The sequence below is a fragment of the Globicephala melas genome, chromosome 6 (genome assembly GCF_963455315.2).
Source record: "Globicephala melas chromosome 6, mGloMel1.2, whole genome shotgun sequence".
Lineage (NCBI taxonomy): Eukaryota > Metazoa > Chordata > Mammalia > Artiodactyla > Delphinidae > Globicephala > Globicephala melas.
Genome location: NC_083319.1, coordinates 95,090,302 through 95,110,237, shown reverse-complemented (window position 1 = coordinate 95,110,237; position 19,936 = coordinate 95,090,302). Strand labels below are relative to the sequence as shown.

The 19,936-nt window shown below is 40.8% G+C and overlaps 1 protein-coding gene across 4 annotated transcripts in view; it reads left to right on the top strand.

Moving 5' to 3' along the window:
- The window catches only part of AUH (AU RNA binding methylglutaconyl-CoA hydratase), a 163,885-nt gene extending 148,933 nt beyond the window's left edge, over nt 1-14,952 (top strand). Inside the window, exons 5-8 of one of the 4 annotated variants that reach the window (XM_030832538.3) lie at nt 3,524-3,711; nt 6,994-7,044; nt 8,597-8,644; nt 12,858-14,952. In XM_030832538.3, coding sequence (XP_030688398.2) covers nt 3,524-3,711; nt 6,994-7,044; nt 8,597-8,644; nt 12,858-12,935 — 365 coding nt within the window. In that variant the 3' untranslated portion in view covers nt 12,936-14,952. The remainder of the gene's footprint in view (nt 1-3,523; nt 3,712-6,993; nt 7,045-8,596; nt 8,645-12,857) is intronic. The other 3 variants (XM_030832537.3, XM_070045808.1, XM_060301219.2) reach the window with 3 other exon arrangements.
- Nucleotides 14,953-19,936: the final 4,984 nt, after the last annotated feature.

Sequence of the window (19,936 nt, the reverse complement as noted above, 5' to 3'; positions counted from 1 at the left end):
AATCATATTCAGTTTTTTGTGTCGTATTGCACTGCAGTTCAGTAACTTCCATTTGTACGGCTCGTTGCTCACACTATCAGTATTAATTGACAAAGGCAAACTGAACAGGTCACATCATTTTTATAAAGGTTGAAATTATATAGCTGGAGCCAGTGAAGGGTCAGTTACCTTTAATTCCATAAAGTAAAAATATAGTTCAAACTATCAGTCTTTGATTTCTGCAAACTGAATGCAGCATATGAAAGTGGGCCAGATAATTTCTTACCAAACAGGTTTCCTAAAGATAAAGTTTTGGTAAGAATGAGCAAATTAAATCACATATTTGTGTAACTGTTTAAGAATGTCCCTTTTGACAAGTAGGGTTAGGGAAACTGGATTTCTGCCCGCAAAAGAGTGAAGTTGGACCCTTACCTTATACTATGTACAAAAATTACCTCGAAATGGATCAAATACCTTAATGTAAGAGTTGAAAGTACAAAACTTAGAAGAAAACAGTGGAAAAACTTATGACGTTGGATTTGGCAATTATTTCTTGGCCGTGACACCAAAAGCAAAGGCAACAAAAGAAAAAATAGATAAATTGGATTTCATCAAAATTAAAAACTTGCATGCCTCAAAGGATACTGTCAACAGTGAAAAAGCAACCCATGAATTGGGAGAAAATATTTGCAAGTCATGTATCTGATAAGGAATTGATATCCAGAATATATAAAGAACTCCTTCAACTCAACCACAGCAGAACAACCCAATTAAAAAGAAGATATACAAATGGCCAATAAGCACATGAAAAGATGCTCAGTATCACTAGTTGTTAGGGAAATGCAAATCAAAAACCACAATGAGATTCCACTTCACACCCATTAGGATGGCTACCATCAATAAACAAACACAAAGTAACAAGTGTTGGTAAGAATGTGGAGAAGTTAGAACACTTGTGCCCTATTCGTGGGAGTATAAAATGGTGAAGCTGCTATGGAAAACAGTGTGGCTGTTTCTCAAAAAAATTAAACATGCATTTACTGTATGTTCCAGCAATTCCACTTCTGGGTATCTACTCAAAAGAATTGAAAGCAGGGTCTTGAAGAGATGTTTGTGTACACGTATTCATAGCAGTATTATTCCTTATAGCCAAAGATGGAAGCAGCCCAAGTGTTCCTCAGCAGATGAAAGAATAAACAAAACATATTCATGTAATGGAGTACTATTCAGCCTTACAAAGGAATGGAGTTCTGACACATACCTTCTGCCCATCATACAGAAGGACAGATACTGTATGATTGCACTTACATGAGGTTCCTAGAGTAGATAGCTTGTGATGTCAACCAAAAAAGCCAAATCTTGGATGCAGTGTTAGTTGATGAGCCAAGTTGAGGATTTTTTCTTGGATCCTGTGATGCAGTGTTTTCAACAGAACAGAAAGGTCTCTTCAGCACCAAGCCTCTCACACTCACATCATGCCCTGCAGCAGACAGTTAGGTTTGCATCCATTTCATCCATCAAAGCTTAGAGTTCAGTGCCATTCAGCTCTGTTTCATGGTGTTAGTTTCATGACTGTTCCTTTGTTAAATATTTATAAAATCTTTATTCCTGGAGAATTATTCCATAAACAAAATAATATGATGAATTGGCTTAAGTGGACTTGCAAAATATTGAGTTTCCTTTGAATAAAAAGTGCAGCACTAACAATGACTGTTGAGGGTCACATTTGTTGATTTCGACCAATCTACATTAAACTTTTCACAGAACACAACAGAGAATCATTTCCTAACATGTGCTTATCATGAATACTATATCCGTAAGTACTTTAGTCTCATGAAAATCCTCATCAGCTCCATGAGTAAATATAGCTATCTGGGTTGTATTATTTATATCTCTGTTCTAATCAGCTGCCATTGGAAACACTGTAAATAACTTGTCTGTCCCATATAGCTTGTTCCGTAAGTTTTCAGACCTATCTTTACTACACTGAGCAACATCATTGTTTACAGTTAGATTTAAATTTGTCAGTGCTTCATTTTTTCACACCGTGTTTGTTGCCACATTGTGTAAAATACCTTTAAACTTACCATCTATAACTGCTTGGGCTGTGTGAGCAGTAAGTAACTGCAATTTACAGAAGCAGTACTCATTTAATGTTCAAAAACAATCCCTACTGAAAATGTCAATCCTTTTGAGGTTTATTTTTGTTTTTTTTTTCCTAATCACCTATATTTTCAAAACATGGTCATCGTTCTCAACATGGTTGCTTAATAATAGCATCATAAGCTATGTTCTTCCAATGCTGGCGTGCTTTGTTTGTTGAACATGTAGGAATGTACTTAATTATTGAAGGGAAATATGCTTTCTTGAAACTTGTCTCCCCCCCACTTTTGGTTGAGATGTGAATAAGAGTATATTTTGCCTGCCTTTTAATGTTGCTTAAAGAAAATCAAAACTTCTCAGTCTGTAGTACTGGAGTAGCAGGAAGTGGTGGAGGCTGTGGCAGACTTGAGTGCACTGCATCTAAAAGGTGCAGCTGCAGTTAACTTCCAGGTACAAGTTAGCTTTTATATGAAATTACCCATCCAGTTTATAAATGTTGGTAACTAGTGCAGAAAAAAAAAAAGTTTAAACTTTATGGGCCAGAGAAACACAGTGAGCTTGTTCCGATGTTTGGCCATCAGTTTGCTTTTTGTCTTCTGAACCTTCGCAGTCAGCTTTTCCTTGGCCTCCTGGGCAGTCCAGCCGCCACTTTAAGGATAAGAGTTATAAGATAAGATTTAGGATTTGCAGCTATTTTCATATTCTTATTGGTAGAAATTGAAGCTCCGAGTCAGAATATTACCTGCTTTTTGTCCAGCTTTCTATTTAATGAGATCCCCGTCTCTTCACTCAAAGATATTGGGGTGAGCAGATAGATGGATCTAATGGATTAATGCATCAGGGGATGATTAGTACTTGCACGGAAAAATAAAACCCCGGGACAAAGCCTATTTTCATGAGTAATTATCTGTTTTTATTTTCGTTAAATTAAAATTAGTTTATGGTTCATTTACTGTAAATTGTAAATGAGTCTTCAAAAGCACATGAGTTGAATTGCTCAGAATTTGATGTTTTATCTAAACTGAAAGCGAAATACCAAGCTTGATGGACCTGTCATTCCTCTGGTGAACCTTCTGAGGGAGAGAAAACTCCTTCCCCAGCCAGTCCCTGACCCCCTCAACTGCGGTGCACCCTGTGGTTCCTGACTTGGTAATGATTGTGGACTGGATTCAGGAACACACCAGCCATGGTGCAAGTAATGGTCAGTGTCAGGATCACTTAATAATGATATAAGGTTCTTAAGTACTTTTGGGAGATTAATAATTTTATAAACTAATTAAGAAATTAGGTTCTGTCTTGAAGTAGTTTTCCAGTTACTAATTTTGACATATAAACTTCTGGCCCTGGTTTGTTTTTATAAAAGAAGAAATGAAACATTGAAGTGTTAAAAGGAAAGGGTGACAAATCATTGCCTGCATTTTCTGTCTCATCCCCTGTGCAGGGGGCACGCAGCGACTGCCACGTGCCATTGGGATGTCCCTGGCCAAAGAGCTCATCTTCTCTGCACGTGTGCTCGATGGCCAAGCAGCCAAAGCAGTGGGCTTGATCAGCCATGTTCTGGAACAGAACCAGGAGGGTGATGCTGCCTATAGAAAGGCCTTGGACCTAGCAAGAGAGTTTTTACCTCAGGTACTTTAATTGCATTTCCTTCTTTTACTCTTTTTAGATAACTTTATAACAAATTGACTAGATTAATGTTAAGAGCCTTCAGAATTAAAATTAAGATTTGAAGATAATCTGAGGCCCCTGTTGTAGCCATACGTTGATAATATATCACATACATGTTTATCACGTGGGACAGAACTTGCCAGCAACTTAAGTTAGCCCTTCTGACCTGAACTGTACACATGAAGAGAAACAGTGACGGATGGGCTGTCACACTGGATCGCCCCCAAACTGAAACACAAGTAAGGAGCCCAGAGTCGATTATGCCAAGTGAGCTTTCATTGAGATCCCATAACCTGAGATAACCTGCTTGAACAGCACCAGTTGTGTGTCTTATTGTGTTTGTTTTTATGGTGATGTAGGCATTGTTTTAACTCCTTTGTGCACAATATGCTTCCTCACAATTACACTTCAAATCTGGGACTCACTGCACATTTACTCACAGATCATAATCCTCATGAGTAATATTAACAACAGCGCATCTAGGGACCTGTATTAGGGGTTTCTTGATTCTCTCACTCTTCTAGGAGTATTTTTCAAATATTCCTTTCTTCTGAAATCATGGATTAAAGGATTTTTGTTATGTAAACAATTAGTGACTTGTCTTTATTCCTAATGGCGTGTAAAGTTTTATAACTTCTGGAGTCAAAATTACTTCCTCTCTAACTCAAACAGTATTTGTAACTTCTCAGTATTTGTAACCAAAGGCCATGGGTCCTTTTGGGAAATCTCATGAAATCTGTCTCTAGAAAAATGCATGCACCCTCCACATTTGTCTGGAGTTTCGCATCCAGTTTCGGGAGGCATCCTTGGAGTTCTTTGTTGTAAGACAAGGCCCAGGTCTGCTGTGATGTACCTGTCCCCTGAGAGCTGTCAGACGGGTCCTCTCGTTTGAGTTGGTTTCTAAAACCACACTGCCTGCTGTTGATGCTACCTCAGTCCTTCTCAGTTAAGTTATGAGCTATAAGCTCTTTCAGGGCAGGGACCTTATATAGTTTATTCCCCATATGAGGTAACACAGAGTCTTATACTCTGAATTGATGGAGAGAGAGCAAGTAGAAAAGATTTTTACTAGTTTTTTAAAAAAAAAAAAAACAGCTCCCGAGTTCTGAGATTCACAGCCTCTCCTGATCCTTGGATGGGAGCGTTCAGCTCCCTATTCCAGAGCTCTGCCCAGGTGGCTCATTAGCCCCTTGGCACCTCTGTGGTTCAGGTTCCTTATCTCACTCCTGGGAACTGGCTCTTTCTCCTGTGACTGCAGTGCTGTTAATGCCATCACTGCCCACAGCTCACCCCGCCCGAGAGCCCCCTTCTCCCCACCTCCAACCTGACATCTGGCTGCACCCTACCACGTGGTGAACCAGGCAGAACTCATCGTCTCTTTCATCTGAAGGACATGCCTCTGAGAACATTAATTGCTGAAATTAATTTTTCCCCAGGTGAAGGGAGATGTCAAATGACTTTGGAAAATGTGTAACTGTGAAACTGTATACAAAAGTTACAAAACAGTATTTGAGGTGGAATAATCTTCATTTTTGCAGACCTTGTTACTAAATGATTAGTCTTCTAAATAATTAGAAAGCGTCTATAAAATTAGTATTTCTAGGTGATTTCTGTATTATATGTTACTTCCATTTTTCTATCTTAGGAAAAAAGTTTGTATATAAAGAAGAGGCACTGGTTTTTTATTTTAAAAGAGAAACTAATTAAGCATTATATCTAATAGCATTTTCATTTTCCTGTTTCTCCAGTTTTATAAACCTTGCTGCCCAAAGTGTGGTCTGTGGACTAGCAGTCCAGGCGTCCACTGGGAACGTTAGACTTGCAGAATCCCCGGCCCATGCCAGACCCCTGAATCTGCATCTCCATTTTAACCAGGGGCTTGGGGAGTTGTGTGCATATGGAAGTTTGACTAGCACTTGTCTGGGTCAACTGGTAATAAAAGTGAATGGATAAGTTTCTTGTTGAGAGGAGCACTCTGTTAAAAAAAAAAAAATGAATTGATGATCTTGAAAGAAATAAAAAAAACTAGTATGTGTAACATACATACAAATCACATCTGGAAAGATTCTAACTAAGAATCCGAGGCCTAAGCCTCGGAAAATTGCAGTCTCTGAAAAAGATTTTTCATCATGTGATTTAGGAAGAGAATTTAGATAGGTTAAAGTAGATAACCGAAAAATGGCATTTTTCATGCCATCATACATTTATCCATTCACTTATTGGAGTCCTTTGTTGTGCCTGTTATTTAGAGCCTCTTGCATTTTAATTCAAAAGATGCTTTAAAACATGCCATTGGGGCTCCCCTGGTGGCGCAGTGGTTGAGAGTCCGCCTGCCGATGCAGGGGACGCGGGTTCGTGCCCCGGTCCGGGAAGATCCCACATGCCGCGGAGCGGCTGGGCCCGTGAGCCATGGCCACTGAGCCTGCGCGGCCGGAGCCTGTGCTCCTCAACGAGAGAGGCCACAACAGTGAGAGGCCCGCGTACCGCAAAAAAACAAAAAAAAACATGCCATTGAATTCTAATTCATCACCCAATAAACAATTTTCAGGGATTTAAAATGTGATCAAATAATCAAATTCCATCTGGAGGATTATGGTTTCTAAGACAAAGTTATGTGTCCCTTCTCGCAGAGGACTCCCAATTCTTTCCTCTGTGACCCTCACAGATCCTGAAGGACTTATTTGGACTTGAAGCTTTTGTGTGATGTGGGAGCACTGCCTGGAGGACGCATCTTTACTAACACATCATCATCGTGGTTAGTTATTGATGCTCAGGGAAGAAAGATACAGCTCCACTGCCTGAAACAGATGATATCTGAATCCCATGTTAATCAATAGTGTCAGCCTCATCTCAAGCCCAGGGTTCTGTCGAACCACTCATGGGTGTGTTATTGTGCCAAACACTTTATCTCCTTTTCTTTTTCCTACTTAACTTGTAGGGAAATTTGCTGAACAATTAAAAGCCCTCTACTGGACACATACCACCTGCTGACCTCCAAGCATATAGTTTGCTGTGCTACAGCATGCTGTGAAATCTGTGTAACGTGCTGGTGCAATAGATTATTACAATTGCTGTTTAATTAAGGCCTTGCAAGGCTCCTAAAATAAATTTTCCGTCAACTATCTTACAGCCGTTGTTGCCTCTATGCCATGTATCCAGCAAAGGGAATTTCTGAATTTGACTGAGATGTACAACATGATTTGCATAAATAATTAAAATATGTTTCTTTAATTTGAATTTTAGGGACCTGTTGCAATGAGAGTGGCAAAATTAGCAATTAATCAAGGGATGGAGGTGAGTGCCTTAAGTTTGAGTTTCTTGTTGGAATAGGTAGTGGAGATTTAACTTAAATGCACCATTATTTTTTAATATTCTAAAATATAGCTGTTTCACTGCTATGATTACTGAAAGCTACTGAGGTTCTTTTTAGCTACATCAGTGATTGCATTCTGCTTATATCTGTTGTTGCTTCAGTATCATAATCACAGAATTCAGTAATTTCACTGATGCGCTGCAGCATATGACATGCTTATTATTTATGCCATTGAGTTAATAGATTTATTGGCTAGTAGTTCATAGAAAACCAAAGGAAAAGGGCATTCTGTGTATTCTCAGCACCAGTATCATATTATAAAAAAATGTTCTAAGGAGAACTTCCTGGCTCAAAGCTCCTCCTAAAGATGGAGACCATCTTTAACTTCTTGATGTGCTTTCTGCAGTGAGACACACATAAACCCTGCAGGGGGCCCTGGGGTTACTCTGGAGAGATAGCTCCAAAGGAGTGGAGGCCCCAGGACAGGGGAGAAGTAAGCAGGTACCCATTTACATGCAGGTACCCATTTACATTGGGCTTTTCATTGCAGCAGTTGTATTTTGGATAAATTAACTACAGGAATTTTGAAGAAAGATATTTCTTCCTTGCAGACCCAGAGCCACTATATTTTCCTGGCCTTCACAGCAGTAAAAAGAGGTTAAATATGTTAGTAATAAATACATTTTTAAAAATTTACAAAGTATTTGGTTTTTAAAAATTCTTACATAGTAATAACAATGCTGGGACTTCCCTGGTGGTGCAGAGGTTAAGAATCCGCCTGCCAATGCAGGGAACACGGGTTCGAGCCCTGGTCCGGGAAGATCCCACATGCCTTGGAGCAACTAAGCCTGTGCACCACAACTACTGAGCCTGCGCTCTAGAGCCCGTGAGCCACGACAACTAAGCCTGCGTGCCACAACTACTGAAGCCCACGCGCCTAGAGCCCATGCTCCGCAGCAAGAGAAGCCATCGGCAATGAGAAGCCCGCGCACCACAACGAAGAGTAACCGCCGCTTGCCGCAGCTAGAGAAGGCCCACGCGCAGCAACGAAGACTCAACACAGCCAAAAATAAAATAAATAAAATGAATTAATTAAAAAAACTTCTCTAAAAAGAGAAAATAGTAACAATGCTAATAGCAAAAACCTTATATGACCCTAACTATGTGCCAACCCAATGTATAGCTTATGTAGTTTATAAAGACTTCACCTAGATTAACTCATGTGTTCCTCACAGTAACCCCATTTGATACATACTGTAATTAACTCCCTGTTCAGATACACTTCTCCGAGGCAAGAGAGGTTAAATAACCTGGGTAACCAAGGTTACACAGCTCCCATATGGTAGAGTCAGAATTTGAACCCAGACAACCTGGTTCCAGAGTTTCTTGTGCTGGTCATACTTCTGATTTGCTGTATTACATCAAAGAATTCTGTTCTTTTGGAATAAAGTTATTAAATTTGAATTTATATTTATGAGTATACCATATTTTTAAAAGTAATTCTTGCTGAAATGAATTATATTTTTTCCTCAGGTCGATTTAGTAACAGGATTAGCCATAGAAGAAGCTTGTTATGCTCAGGTATGTAATACAGCCACAAATTCAATGCAGATACCCCTTACCTTCTGTATAAGTCAACTAAATTATATATCACTGAACCATGATATATATACACTATTAAAAAATCATACAGATGGGTTGAAATTATTTATTTCTGCTGTTTGACTGTTACCAGCTCTTATGACTGATTCTGTTCCACATACTAATGACTCCTGTCTATGTAATTTAGAAAATGCTTAGAATAGTTAAGTTAGTACCATTTGTGCTATAGCTGTCTCTCTGGCTCATGTTGTGTTTTCTGGGTGTGGTCTTGAACCCTCACTCCAGGGTAGAGAAGTGTGAAGACGGCAGCTGTGAGCACGTGCCTCCAGGAAACATCAGTATTTGAGACTCATTGGCTTTTCCTGATGTTCTGAGCCTTTCCTCCTACCCACTGAAAGTTCACTAGTTTGATTACATATACGTAGTTTTCTTTTTTCTTCACAAATTAATAGGGCTTTTTATAGAGGAACAAATCTTCCTTCCTCCCTTCCTTTCTTCCATCCTTTTTTTTTTTTTTTTTTTTTTTTTTTAAGCTGTACACGGGCCCCTCACTGTTGTGGCCTCTCCCGTTGTGGAGCACAGGCTTCGGACGTGCAGGCTCAGCGGCCATGGCTCATGGGCCCAGCCGCTCCGCGGCATGTGGGATCTTCCCGGACCAGGGCAGGAACCCGTGTCCCCTGCATCGGCAGGCGGACTCTCAACCACTGCGCCACCAGGGAAGCCGCTTCCATCCTTTTTAAAATGAAAAGATACTTTAGGTGCTTGTTTTAAGGCATCTAAAGTAGCAAAAGAGTTTTGTTCTGCCTTTTCTGAGAATTGGAAACTGTCAGCTCCCATTTAAGCATGGCAGTATCATGAATTAGGAGCAACAGCTAGAGTGTTACTCTGCGCCTGGTCTGTATATATAAATTACCACCTGTCATTGATGAACACATACCATGAATGAACTAAATTACAAACCTCTTACAAATGGACAACCTCAGAGTCTGAAGAAAATATTTAAAAGCATATTTGGCCACATCTTATCAAATGTAACAGGAATCATACAAAGTATTCCATCAGACCACAATGGAATTAAACTAGAAGTCAATCACAGAAAGATAGATGGAACCCCACCTATTAATGGTGAGATGTAATCTTTTAAATAAGGTTAAGCAGTATACTTCTAAATAACATTTGTCAAAGAGAAAGTCTCAAGAGGAATTAAAATATATTTTGAACTAAATCAAAATGAAAATACAACTTATCAAAATTTGTGGGAATATATGAAAAACAATGTTTAGAGAGAAATTTATAGCATTAAATATGTATATTAGAAAAGAAGAAGGATCTAAAATCAATAATAACTTTGCACTTTCCAAAAGTGGAAAAAGAAGATCAAATTAAATCCCAAATCAGAAGAATACAAATAATACTTTAGAGCAGAAATCAGTGAAATTGAAAAAGGGGAAACAATAGATAGAAAACAAAACCAAAAGTTGGTTCTTTGTAAAGATCTATAAAATTGACAGACTTCTAGTCAGGATGATCAATGAAAAAGGAAGATAAAAATTATATCAGAAATGCAAGAAAGATTATTACTGCTGATTCTATGGACATTGAAAGGATAAAGGAATACTGTGAACTATATATGCCCACAAATCTGATAACCTAGATGAAATGGACCAATTCCTTGAAAGACAAAATATACCAAAATTTATCCAAGGAGAAATATAATATGAATAGTCCTATGTTTGTTGTAGAGATTAAATCAATAATTAACAAACTTCCGAAATAGGAAGCACCGGGCGCAGATGGTTTCACTGGTGAATTCTGCCAACCATTTAAGGAAGAAATTACACCAATTATCTACAATCTTTTCCAGAAAATAGAAGCAGAAGGAATACTTCCTAACTCATTCCATGAGGACGGTATTAGCCTGATAACAAAACTAAAGACATTACAAGAGAGGAAAACTACACACCATTATCTCTCATGAACATACATATAGAAATCCTCAACAAAATATTAGCAAGCTGCCTCCAACAATATATAAAAGGAATTATATGCCACAACCAAGTGAGATTTTTTCCCAGATATGCAAGGCTTGTTCAACACTCAAAAGTCAGTTAATATAATTCATCATATCAACAGGCTAAAGAGGGAACTCTGGTGAAAGAAATCACAATTTAAACAAATAGATATCCCAGGGGCTTCCCTGGTGGTGCAGTGGTTGAGAGTCCGCCTGCCAATGCCGGGGACACGGGTTCGTGCCCCAGTCCGAGAAGATCCCACATGCTGCGGAGCAGCTGGGCCCATGAGCCATGGCCGCTGAGCCTGCGCATCCGGAGCCTGTGCTCCACAACAGCAAAGGCCACAACAGTGAGAGGCCCACGTACCGCAAAAAAAAAAAAAAAAAAAAAAGATATCCCATATTCATGAATAGTAAGACTCAATATTATTAAGATGTCACTTCTTCCCAACTTGATCATAGATTCAATGCAATCCCAATAAAAATTCCAGAAAGTTATTTTCTTAATATTGGCAAATCAGTTCTAAAGTTTATATGGAAAGTCCAAAGACCCAGATTGGCCAACACACTATTAAAGAACAAGGTTGGAGGAATGACACTACTTGACTGCAAGACTTACAGTAAAGCTACAATAATCAAAATAGTGTGGTACTAGCAAAAGAAAAGACACATAGATCAATGGAACAGAATAGGGAGCCCAGAAGTAGATTCATACAAATATAGTCAACTGATCTTTGACAAAAGAGGAAAGGCAATTCAATGAAGAAAAGATAGTCTTAAAAAGGAATAGTACTGAAGCATCTGGACATTCAACTACAAAAAAAAAAAAAAAAAATCTAGACACTGACCTTACACCCTTCACAAAAATTAACTCAAAATGGGCCATAGACCTACATGTAAAGTGAAAAACTATAAAACTTCTCGAAGATAATATAGTAGAAATTCTAGACCTTGAGTTTGGCCATGGCTTTTTAGATATAACACCAAAAGTGTAATTCATGAAAGAAAAAATTGATGTTTGACTTTATTAAGATTAACTTCTACTCTGCAAGAGACACTGTGAAGAGAATGAAAAGACAAGCCACAGACTGGGAAAAATATCTTTGCAAAACATATATCTGATAAAGGACATGTATCCAAGACATACAAAGAGTTTTTAAAACTCAACAGTAAGAAAATAACCCATTAAAAACTGGGTATAAGGTCTGAAGAGATACCTCACCAAATTAGATGTACAGATGGCAAATAAGCATAGGTAAATATGCTCCACATCATATGTCATTAAGAAATGCAAATAAAAACAAGATACCGCTGTTTGGCCATTTCTTACATAGTCTTACTACATGATCTAGCCATCATGTTGTTACATATTTATCCAAATGAGTTGAAAACGTGTGTCCACGCAAGATCCTACACACCGGTGTTCATAGCAGCTTTATTCCTAATGGCAAAACTTGGAAACAACCAAGATGTCCTTCAGTAGGTGAATGGATAAACTGTAGTACATGTATAAGTGGGGTGTTATTCAGCAATGAAAGGAAATGAGCTATCCTACCAGGAAGAGACAGGAAGGAACCTTAAATACATATTACTAAATGAAGGATTTCAGTCTTAAAAGCCTGCATACTATATGATTCCAACTATATGACATTCTGGAAAAGACAGTGGGGTGGGGGATAAGGTATGACTAGGCGGCACATTAGGGATGTTGAGGGTAATGAAACTATTCTTTGTGATAATGTAATGGTGGATACATGACATTATGCATTTGTCAAAACCCATGGAATATCCCTAATGTAAACTATGGACTAGTTAATAATATTGTGTTAATATTGGCTCATTAGTTGTAACAAATGTATCACATTAATGCAGGATGTTAATAATAGGGGAAGCAGTGGGGGGGCTTGAGGGAGTATATGGGAACTCTGAACTTTCTGCTCAGTTTTTTGGTAGACCTAAAATTGTCTAAAAAAAGTAAAGTCAATTTTATTCAAGTATATTTGAAATGGGAAAAAAAGCATCTTAGAGTTAGAATGATAAATTTGGTCACATAATTTAAATTGTTCAAATGATTTCAAAATTTTAGATTGTCTTCCAGGTAGTTTCCTTAGTTAAAGCTTATTAAACTTTTACAATTGTTTTTATTGTTTGGCATAGATAACAATGTTTTGCTTCTCTTAGACTATTCCAACAAAAGACAGACTTGAAGGTCTTCTTGCTTTTAAAGAGAAAAGGACCCCTCGTTATAAAGGAGAGTAGAAGAAAGAAAAATCTTCAAAATGCCAGTGTAATAAATATACTTCTGGAAGTATCTTTCAGATTCACGTATGCCTCAGCATCTGGAATCCCAGCGACCAAAGTGAAGAGCGAGTTATCCATATACTGAATTAAGTATCTGGAGTGGACCCCTGTGTGTACTTGTTCAAATGTATATCGTCATTTTCATTCAGATTTATAAAGCTAATAGTGTATACTGTCAAAAACGCCAATTCAAAATTAGGTATACATTTTTAAATACCTCCTGCATATGAAGCTTTCTGTTCTTAATTTTTCTTAATGTGAATAATTTATATATTGCACACGCTAGGAAAAAATATTGATTGTATGTCTCCTGTGCTACAGTATGAAAATAAAATCATTTCCATGTACCAAAAATGTGAAGTTATACCAAATAAAGTTTTTTCAAGGGATTGTACACATACACCCACACACATACATCTCATACTGAAAAAGGAGCTGATAGAATTCTGAGTGAAAATTATCAAATATAAGTAAAATTAGTGAAAAGGAAACGTGGAAATTTTTCTCTTACCTCGTTCTTTTTGTATTGAGTAAATCATTGCATGTTGGATTTTAGAAGAAACCACCTTTCCATTGCTGATTCTGTCAGGTGACCTCTTTACGTAGTCAGTCTTAGAATACAGTATGGATGGTGGAGAATTAATCCAGTCAGAGACTGGGACCAAAGGCCTTGTGGAGGCCAGCTGGAGGCCTGGAACTGTTGTACCTGTAAGCCCTCCTAGCAAGTGGCCTGGCCCCGTGGCCTAACCCAGAAATAAAATGGTGCAGCTGGGCTTCCTTGGTGGTGCAGTGGTTGACAGTCCGCCTGCCGATGCAGGGGGCGCGGGTTCGTGCCCCAGTCCCGGAAGATCCCACACGCCGCGGAACGGCTGGGCCCGTGAGCCATGGCCGCTGAGCCTGCGCATCCGGAGCCTGTGCTCCGCAACGGGAGAGGCCACAACAGTGAGAGGCCCGCATACTGCAAAAAAAAAAAAAAAAAAAATGGTGCATCCAAGGTTGGCCCTTAGAAGTGGCTTCGTCCTGGATTAAGGGTGAAGTGAAGCCTGTTTTCTGCTTCCTTCTCCCAAGCTGTTTGCAGCTGATTTCAGTAAGGAAAGGAGGTGAACACATCACCCCTCTCTCCCCGTTCTAACAAACATCATGCCTTTCTACCCCTGGCCAGGCAAGCAACTAGAAATGGAGGCGCTCCAGGGGTATGTGAGTTTATATAGCCTTGCCTGCGGGACAGATAGGAAGTGTGTGGGAAATAGCTGTAGAATTCAGTGTGCAAAAGGGAGCGCAACAGTACAGCTCCCTGAACGAATTTGGGCTAGCTTTATTTTGTGTTCATTTGATCAAACCACACTGCCTTTTGAGGCTGCATCCAGGGCTGAGTCCAGCAGTGCTGGAGAAGTCCCCCTTTTCCAGGACCCGCGCCTGTTATTTTCCAGCTGCAGGGGTCCCCCACTGTCCCCAAACGCTGCAGCTGTGCTTCATTGCAGTGAAGTCAAGTTCGACACATGGGTGACTGCCTGTTTCCTGCATTCCCATGCTCTGCACCACAGCCTCCTTGCTCTTTAAAGGATATAGACTTGGAATTTGTTAAATCACCGAAACTTTTGTTTTTTAATTTGAGAAATTGAACTCAATCTCAATTCTAAAATCCTTGAAAGAGGTAAGCGTGGACTTAACCTCAGCTGATGGGCACCGTGCCAGGGGGCGGGCCTGCTTACTATGTGTGTCCTTGTACTACAGCAAGTGCTGTGCTCTTTGTCACCTTTGCTGCTGACACTGCAGACTATGATGTTTGCTCAGCTGATCGCCATCATATGAAAGGAGCTTATTAAAAGTTACATTGGGCTCTGTGGTGATTGTATCTGGTGGTGTGTACACTTTGCTGATAAACTTGTACCATTCATTTCCTGCAGGATAATTTGTAAATAAAGTGCTGGTCCTCGTTTTCATGATCCTTCAGACGTTTCAGGACCCCTTGGCTCTGTCCGTGACATGTGCAAATTCCACTTCCATTCTGAGTAGGAAATAATTATGTTCATGGGGAAAAATATTGAGTGTGCTGAGTGACTCGTCTCTCCTAACTTGGATTCGGAGTCTGCTGCTGATTGAACGCCATTTAATTTCCTAACAAGTTCTGATTAAGTCCCTGGAGTGATTAAGTCAATGGAGTGTATCTGAAAGCAAAGACCTCATCCTGTAGTCACTTCAGTGTGTCTGCCCAGCTGTCTGTATAGATGTTTGCCTTTCCCTTGGTTTTCTCTTCAGCAGGGCAGTCTTGCTGGGGGGTGGTCCTAACACACCCCATGGGTCGAAGCCCAGTGACTGAGTGCTGGCGGGGGTGGGGAGGGTGCTCATCCCTGAGGGATTGCCTGCACCAGCACGTGGGCCAGCAGCTCCTTTTGTTTTCCTCCCAGGCTTGGAGTGTTTTCGAGTCCTCACACTGAAACCACATGATGCAAGCTGGTAACACAGTGGATGTATCCATACGTTCAGATGAGTTAAAGGCGACCAAGAGGGAGGATGATTAACCGGGCACACTTACAGTTCAGGGGAAAAATATTTCATGTTACCTCAGAGCAGGAGACCTACTAGTCTTGAGGTAATGTAGTGCTGGTTAATTTATAACTTATCTCTGAAAGAAAGAGAGGTCTCCAAGTGACAGAGACTCTGAGTCGAGAGGACTTGTAATCATGGCCAAAAGAAGACTCAGATTTCCTGTTATTCATTTTCTGTGATTTAAAGGGTCATTTCCAGTTTGTGTTGTTTTCAATAAAAAATAGACATGGTTTCCCTGGGGTTTTTTCCCCCTCTAGCTGTCAAGAAATCTGGCTTGTCACACAGTGTTACTTTTCTGACGATACTTAGAATAGCACTCTGGACATGGACTAGGGTAGTGGAGTGTCATTTCATGTATACCATACTTACAGAAAATGCTTAATTTTCATATGGACTCATAGCTGGCTACCCATTGACCCTTTTCCTCACTTAATCTTAACTCTCTCTTCTGGTTAAGTGAGGCCCTACATTTGCTCTGATTTGGGGTCCAAAAATCCTGGCAGGCAGGCAGACTTCTTAAATGTTTAATCCTGCCGTTATCATTTGTTTACTTACCTAGTTAAATAATGTATGTCAGCATTTATTGGGCTTTATCAAAAGACAGTAGAAATTTTCTTATATTTAACAAGAATGTGTACATGTGTCACAAAAGAAAAAATAGAGCAGTTTAAAGTTACTTGGTAATATTTTGGTAAAACGAGAGCCACTCTTCTGCATAGATGAGATGCTACAGATTGTGGTTGGGGGTATTTTGGCAGATAGGGGGATCAAACACTCTGCTCAAAATATTTGTGGGTCTCAAGCCCTAAAAACTCACTGTTTGAAATGCCTTTTCTTTGGGAACCTCCCAAAATTCAGTTACCCCTCAGAGGGATAGCTCCTAATCAAACAATTTGGTGTGCCATATTTCTCAAACCAATCCTCAGGGCAGTGTGAGCCAGCTGGGCACCTGACAGAATAAAGGGCCCCAAGAACAGACCAAGACATGCACCTCTCGAGTGGTCAGAGCCAGCCCTCATGACAGTCGTCCACACACCAGCTTAAAGGGGGCAAGGTAGGAATATAGCCCTTCCTCAGCTGACAATTCCCTGGAACCAGCAAAGTGAGCTCATAGCCACCAGCATGTCAATCCTATCTTAAAAGTATAGAAAACACAGTATTATATGTTTTGATCACGAGAACATTTTGACAATATCATTGAAGATACTAAGGTGAATACAATGAGAGAATCAGGGTCGGGTATTGTTATGATGATAATGGCTACCATTTATGAAGCCCTAAATACTTCCAGGTGTTTCCATGCGCTATTGTATTTACTCTTCTTCATAGCATCCAGGAAAGAAGAGGCACTGGTTATTCCTGGGATCTAGAGCAGGAGGCTGGAGCATAGCCTGATTACAGGTGGGTGGTGGAGTCAGGAATTGAACCTGGAGCTGTTGACCTGTCATTACTCTAAAGCCTGAAAACAGCTGAACAACACAGCCAAAGGCTACCGATACATGTGTATGTCAACCTTTGACCAGATTGGTTCTAGTTTTCTCATGACTTGGCAAGAGATAGTGTGCGTATCGAATGATCTGATGATGGGCAGGCAGTGTGACAGTTACAGCGATGCCTGCTTAGCGTCTCCTTTAAACCAAGCCCTTTGCCTGCATGTTCACATCCAATACTCAAAACACTTAGGAAATGGGTTTGTCATTTTCTAGCTTAAGAAGCTGAGGCCAGAGTTGGATTTGTGTCAGGCATTCTGAATTCAGAGCCCCGACGTTCATCACGACACCTGGAGAATACAGAGCCAATCTTCGCAGCTGTGAGCAGTGAGTCTGAGGACTCATGTTTGATAGGGATATCCATCAGAAAGGAAGCATGTGTGCGTGAAGAGCACCCCATGCTTCTTTTGGGGAAGCATAATGTGCATCTTGCTCTATTCTGCACTGGTCAGGCTCTCCGAGAGTCTTGTATTCACTTCTCAATGTCACAGTTCCAGGTAGCTGTAGATTCCCTCTGTGCTTTTCTGGAAAGCACACAGGCATTCTTTTTTTTTTTTTTCCGTTATATTTTTTGGCTGCGTTGGGTCTTCATTGCGGCACACGGGATCTTTGTTGAAGCATGCGGGATCCTTTTTCGTTAGAGTGCGAGGTCAGCTGGGGGGTCTGTTCAGGTTTCTCTCTAGTTGCAGCGCTCGGGCTTCTCTCCAGTCACACAGGTGTTCTTTGCCCAAGTTTCAACTCTTCCGAAACCAGTGATGAGACCAGGTAAAGCATCTCCTCCCTCTGAGCTTTGTTTCTTCATCTGTAAAGGGATCATAGTCATTTGTGATAACTGCAAAGACAGACTGGATGTGTCCAGGCAAAAGAGCTTTGGAATCAGTAAGGTCACCTTCTACAGAAGTGGTGGTGATGTTTTACTTGTTTCATGTTTCGGAAGAGAACTGTTGGGACAGGGAGGTGGGTCTCACAACCACGTCCAGTTTGGGGCCATGTTCAGGAACCTGGGCGTTCACTCAGGAGACAAGAGGTCAGGGGAAACCTGGTGGCTGTCTTTTTTAGGACCACAGAGTGAAACTGGAACCTTCGAGGCTGCCAGGGGCCAGAAGAAGCCACACAGGCCCCCCACTCCCAAAACCCCTCTTCTGCTCTGCTCTGCGTCTGTCCACAAACAGAGATGAGGGCTATGGTCAGTAGGGGAAGCTGCTTCCACTCTCCCAGGACCAGGAGCAGCTCCCTGACACTGAGGTTGAAGCAGAAAGTGGGCAAGGGGGTGGGACAGAGGACAGTTCCTCTAACTCATCTCTGTCCCTGAAGTCATCCAGATCGCACCCCTTCAGTTCCCACACGGGCTGAATAGACGGGAAATACATGGCTGCAGAGGCAGCTCACTTGTTGGGCTGCGTCATAAAGAGGCGCAGAAAGCAGTAACCTGCTTAAGTGGGACTGTGGTTGATAACAACTCTGGTCCTTGGGGTAATCCATAGTTTAAGCAGTAGTTCTTTTAATATTTTAAGAAAAATTATCCTTAGGCCTGAATGCCATGTTTATGGTACCAATTTTGAGGGGTGGGAAGGAAGGATTGCCCATTTTCTCATCACCCTGTTGGCTTTCACATGGCTGCCTGGTGGCCTCCCTGTCCCAGAGGAGATGCTGGAGGATGCAGCCCCTGTGGCAAGTGAGCCGTGACCAGGCCAGGAGCAAGGTGGGCTGCCTGCACCATCCGCTCCCCACATCTCACTGCCAAGTTTCGGTCCTAATACATTTCCAAAGACTGCCCGTCCAATGTCTTCCAACACATTTTCCAAACACATTCACATCACACACTCGTGAACCCATTTCACAGAGTGGGGCCTGAACTCTTCTGAGAGAAACAGTAAAATCACCATGGCACTGAGTGACAGCTCAGGAGGGAACTGTGTTCTTTTAGTTGTGATGTTCACAGGCCAAGATTTCGGAGGAATTGGAAGATGGGCAAATGTACTTCTTGACCTTTCTGAAAATAGTCTGAGTCACTTTCACTTTCAGCCTCCGAAGCATGTTAAATGAATCCTTTGTGCAGTTTACAGAAAGTGAAGAGCGGTTTGGCAACCGAGAAAAGTTCCAACTCCTCAGCCTCTCCTACACTGAGTAACATTTCTTTTGAGTTGTCTATTAACACTGTTCTGAAACAGACTTTTTACGAAGCCTAGAACTTGCTCATGAGTGGCCCTAATTTGAGTGCTTTAAAAATACAAGAAATGTGTGATGCGCCACAAAACACAGGAAATGAGAGCCCACATCTGACTTGGTGGAAAGAAATTGCAATTATTGGAAAGGTGTAATTGGTATATTTATTCGTATTACCTGTCAGTGACTATGAGATGTTTGCAGAACACAAACAGAAGTCTGCACATAACATGAAAGGTACTTTCTTTTGCTCTGGTCTTTGTGGGAATGTGTATGTGACTTGTGATTGTCCAACCACTCTTCTAAAAAGACTGACCATCCGCAGGCCTGGTACTCCTGAGTTCAGGTAGAGTGCGTGAGCTCTCATTCGCTATGTGTGTATTAAAACCAAAAAGTTCACCTGTGTAGATCTGAAAATATATGTTGAATTTCCTGAAAAACTCGATAGACTTGACATTTTTAATCTACCCCAGGATAAGCTAGTCTTAGAAAGTGAATGTGAGGAGGAGTGTGGTGTTTAAGAGAACCAGGGAAAGGAGTCAGCCAAGTCCTGGCCTGGACCAGTCCTACCTGGCCGTGACGCAGAATGGAGGGAGGCCACATCTATAAGAAAAAAAAGACCTCATCTTGTCTATTCATTAACCTGAGAGCAGGGATTCTCAAAGCTGCTGGCACCTGGAAAAAGTGCTCACGATATATTTTGGAACTCCATTCCATAACTTCTGAATTGATTCTGTGTTTGGGGCCCTAAAA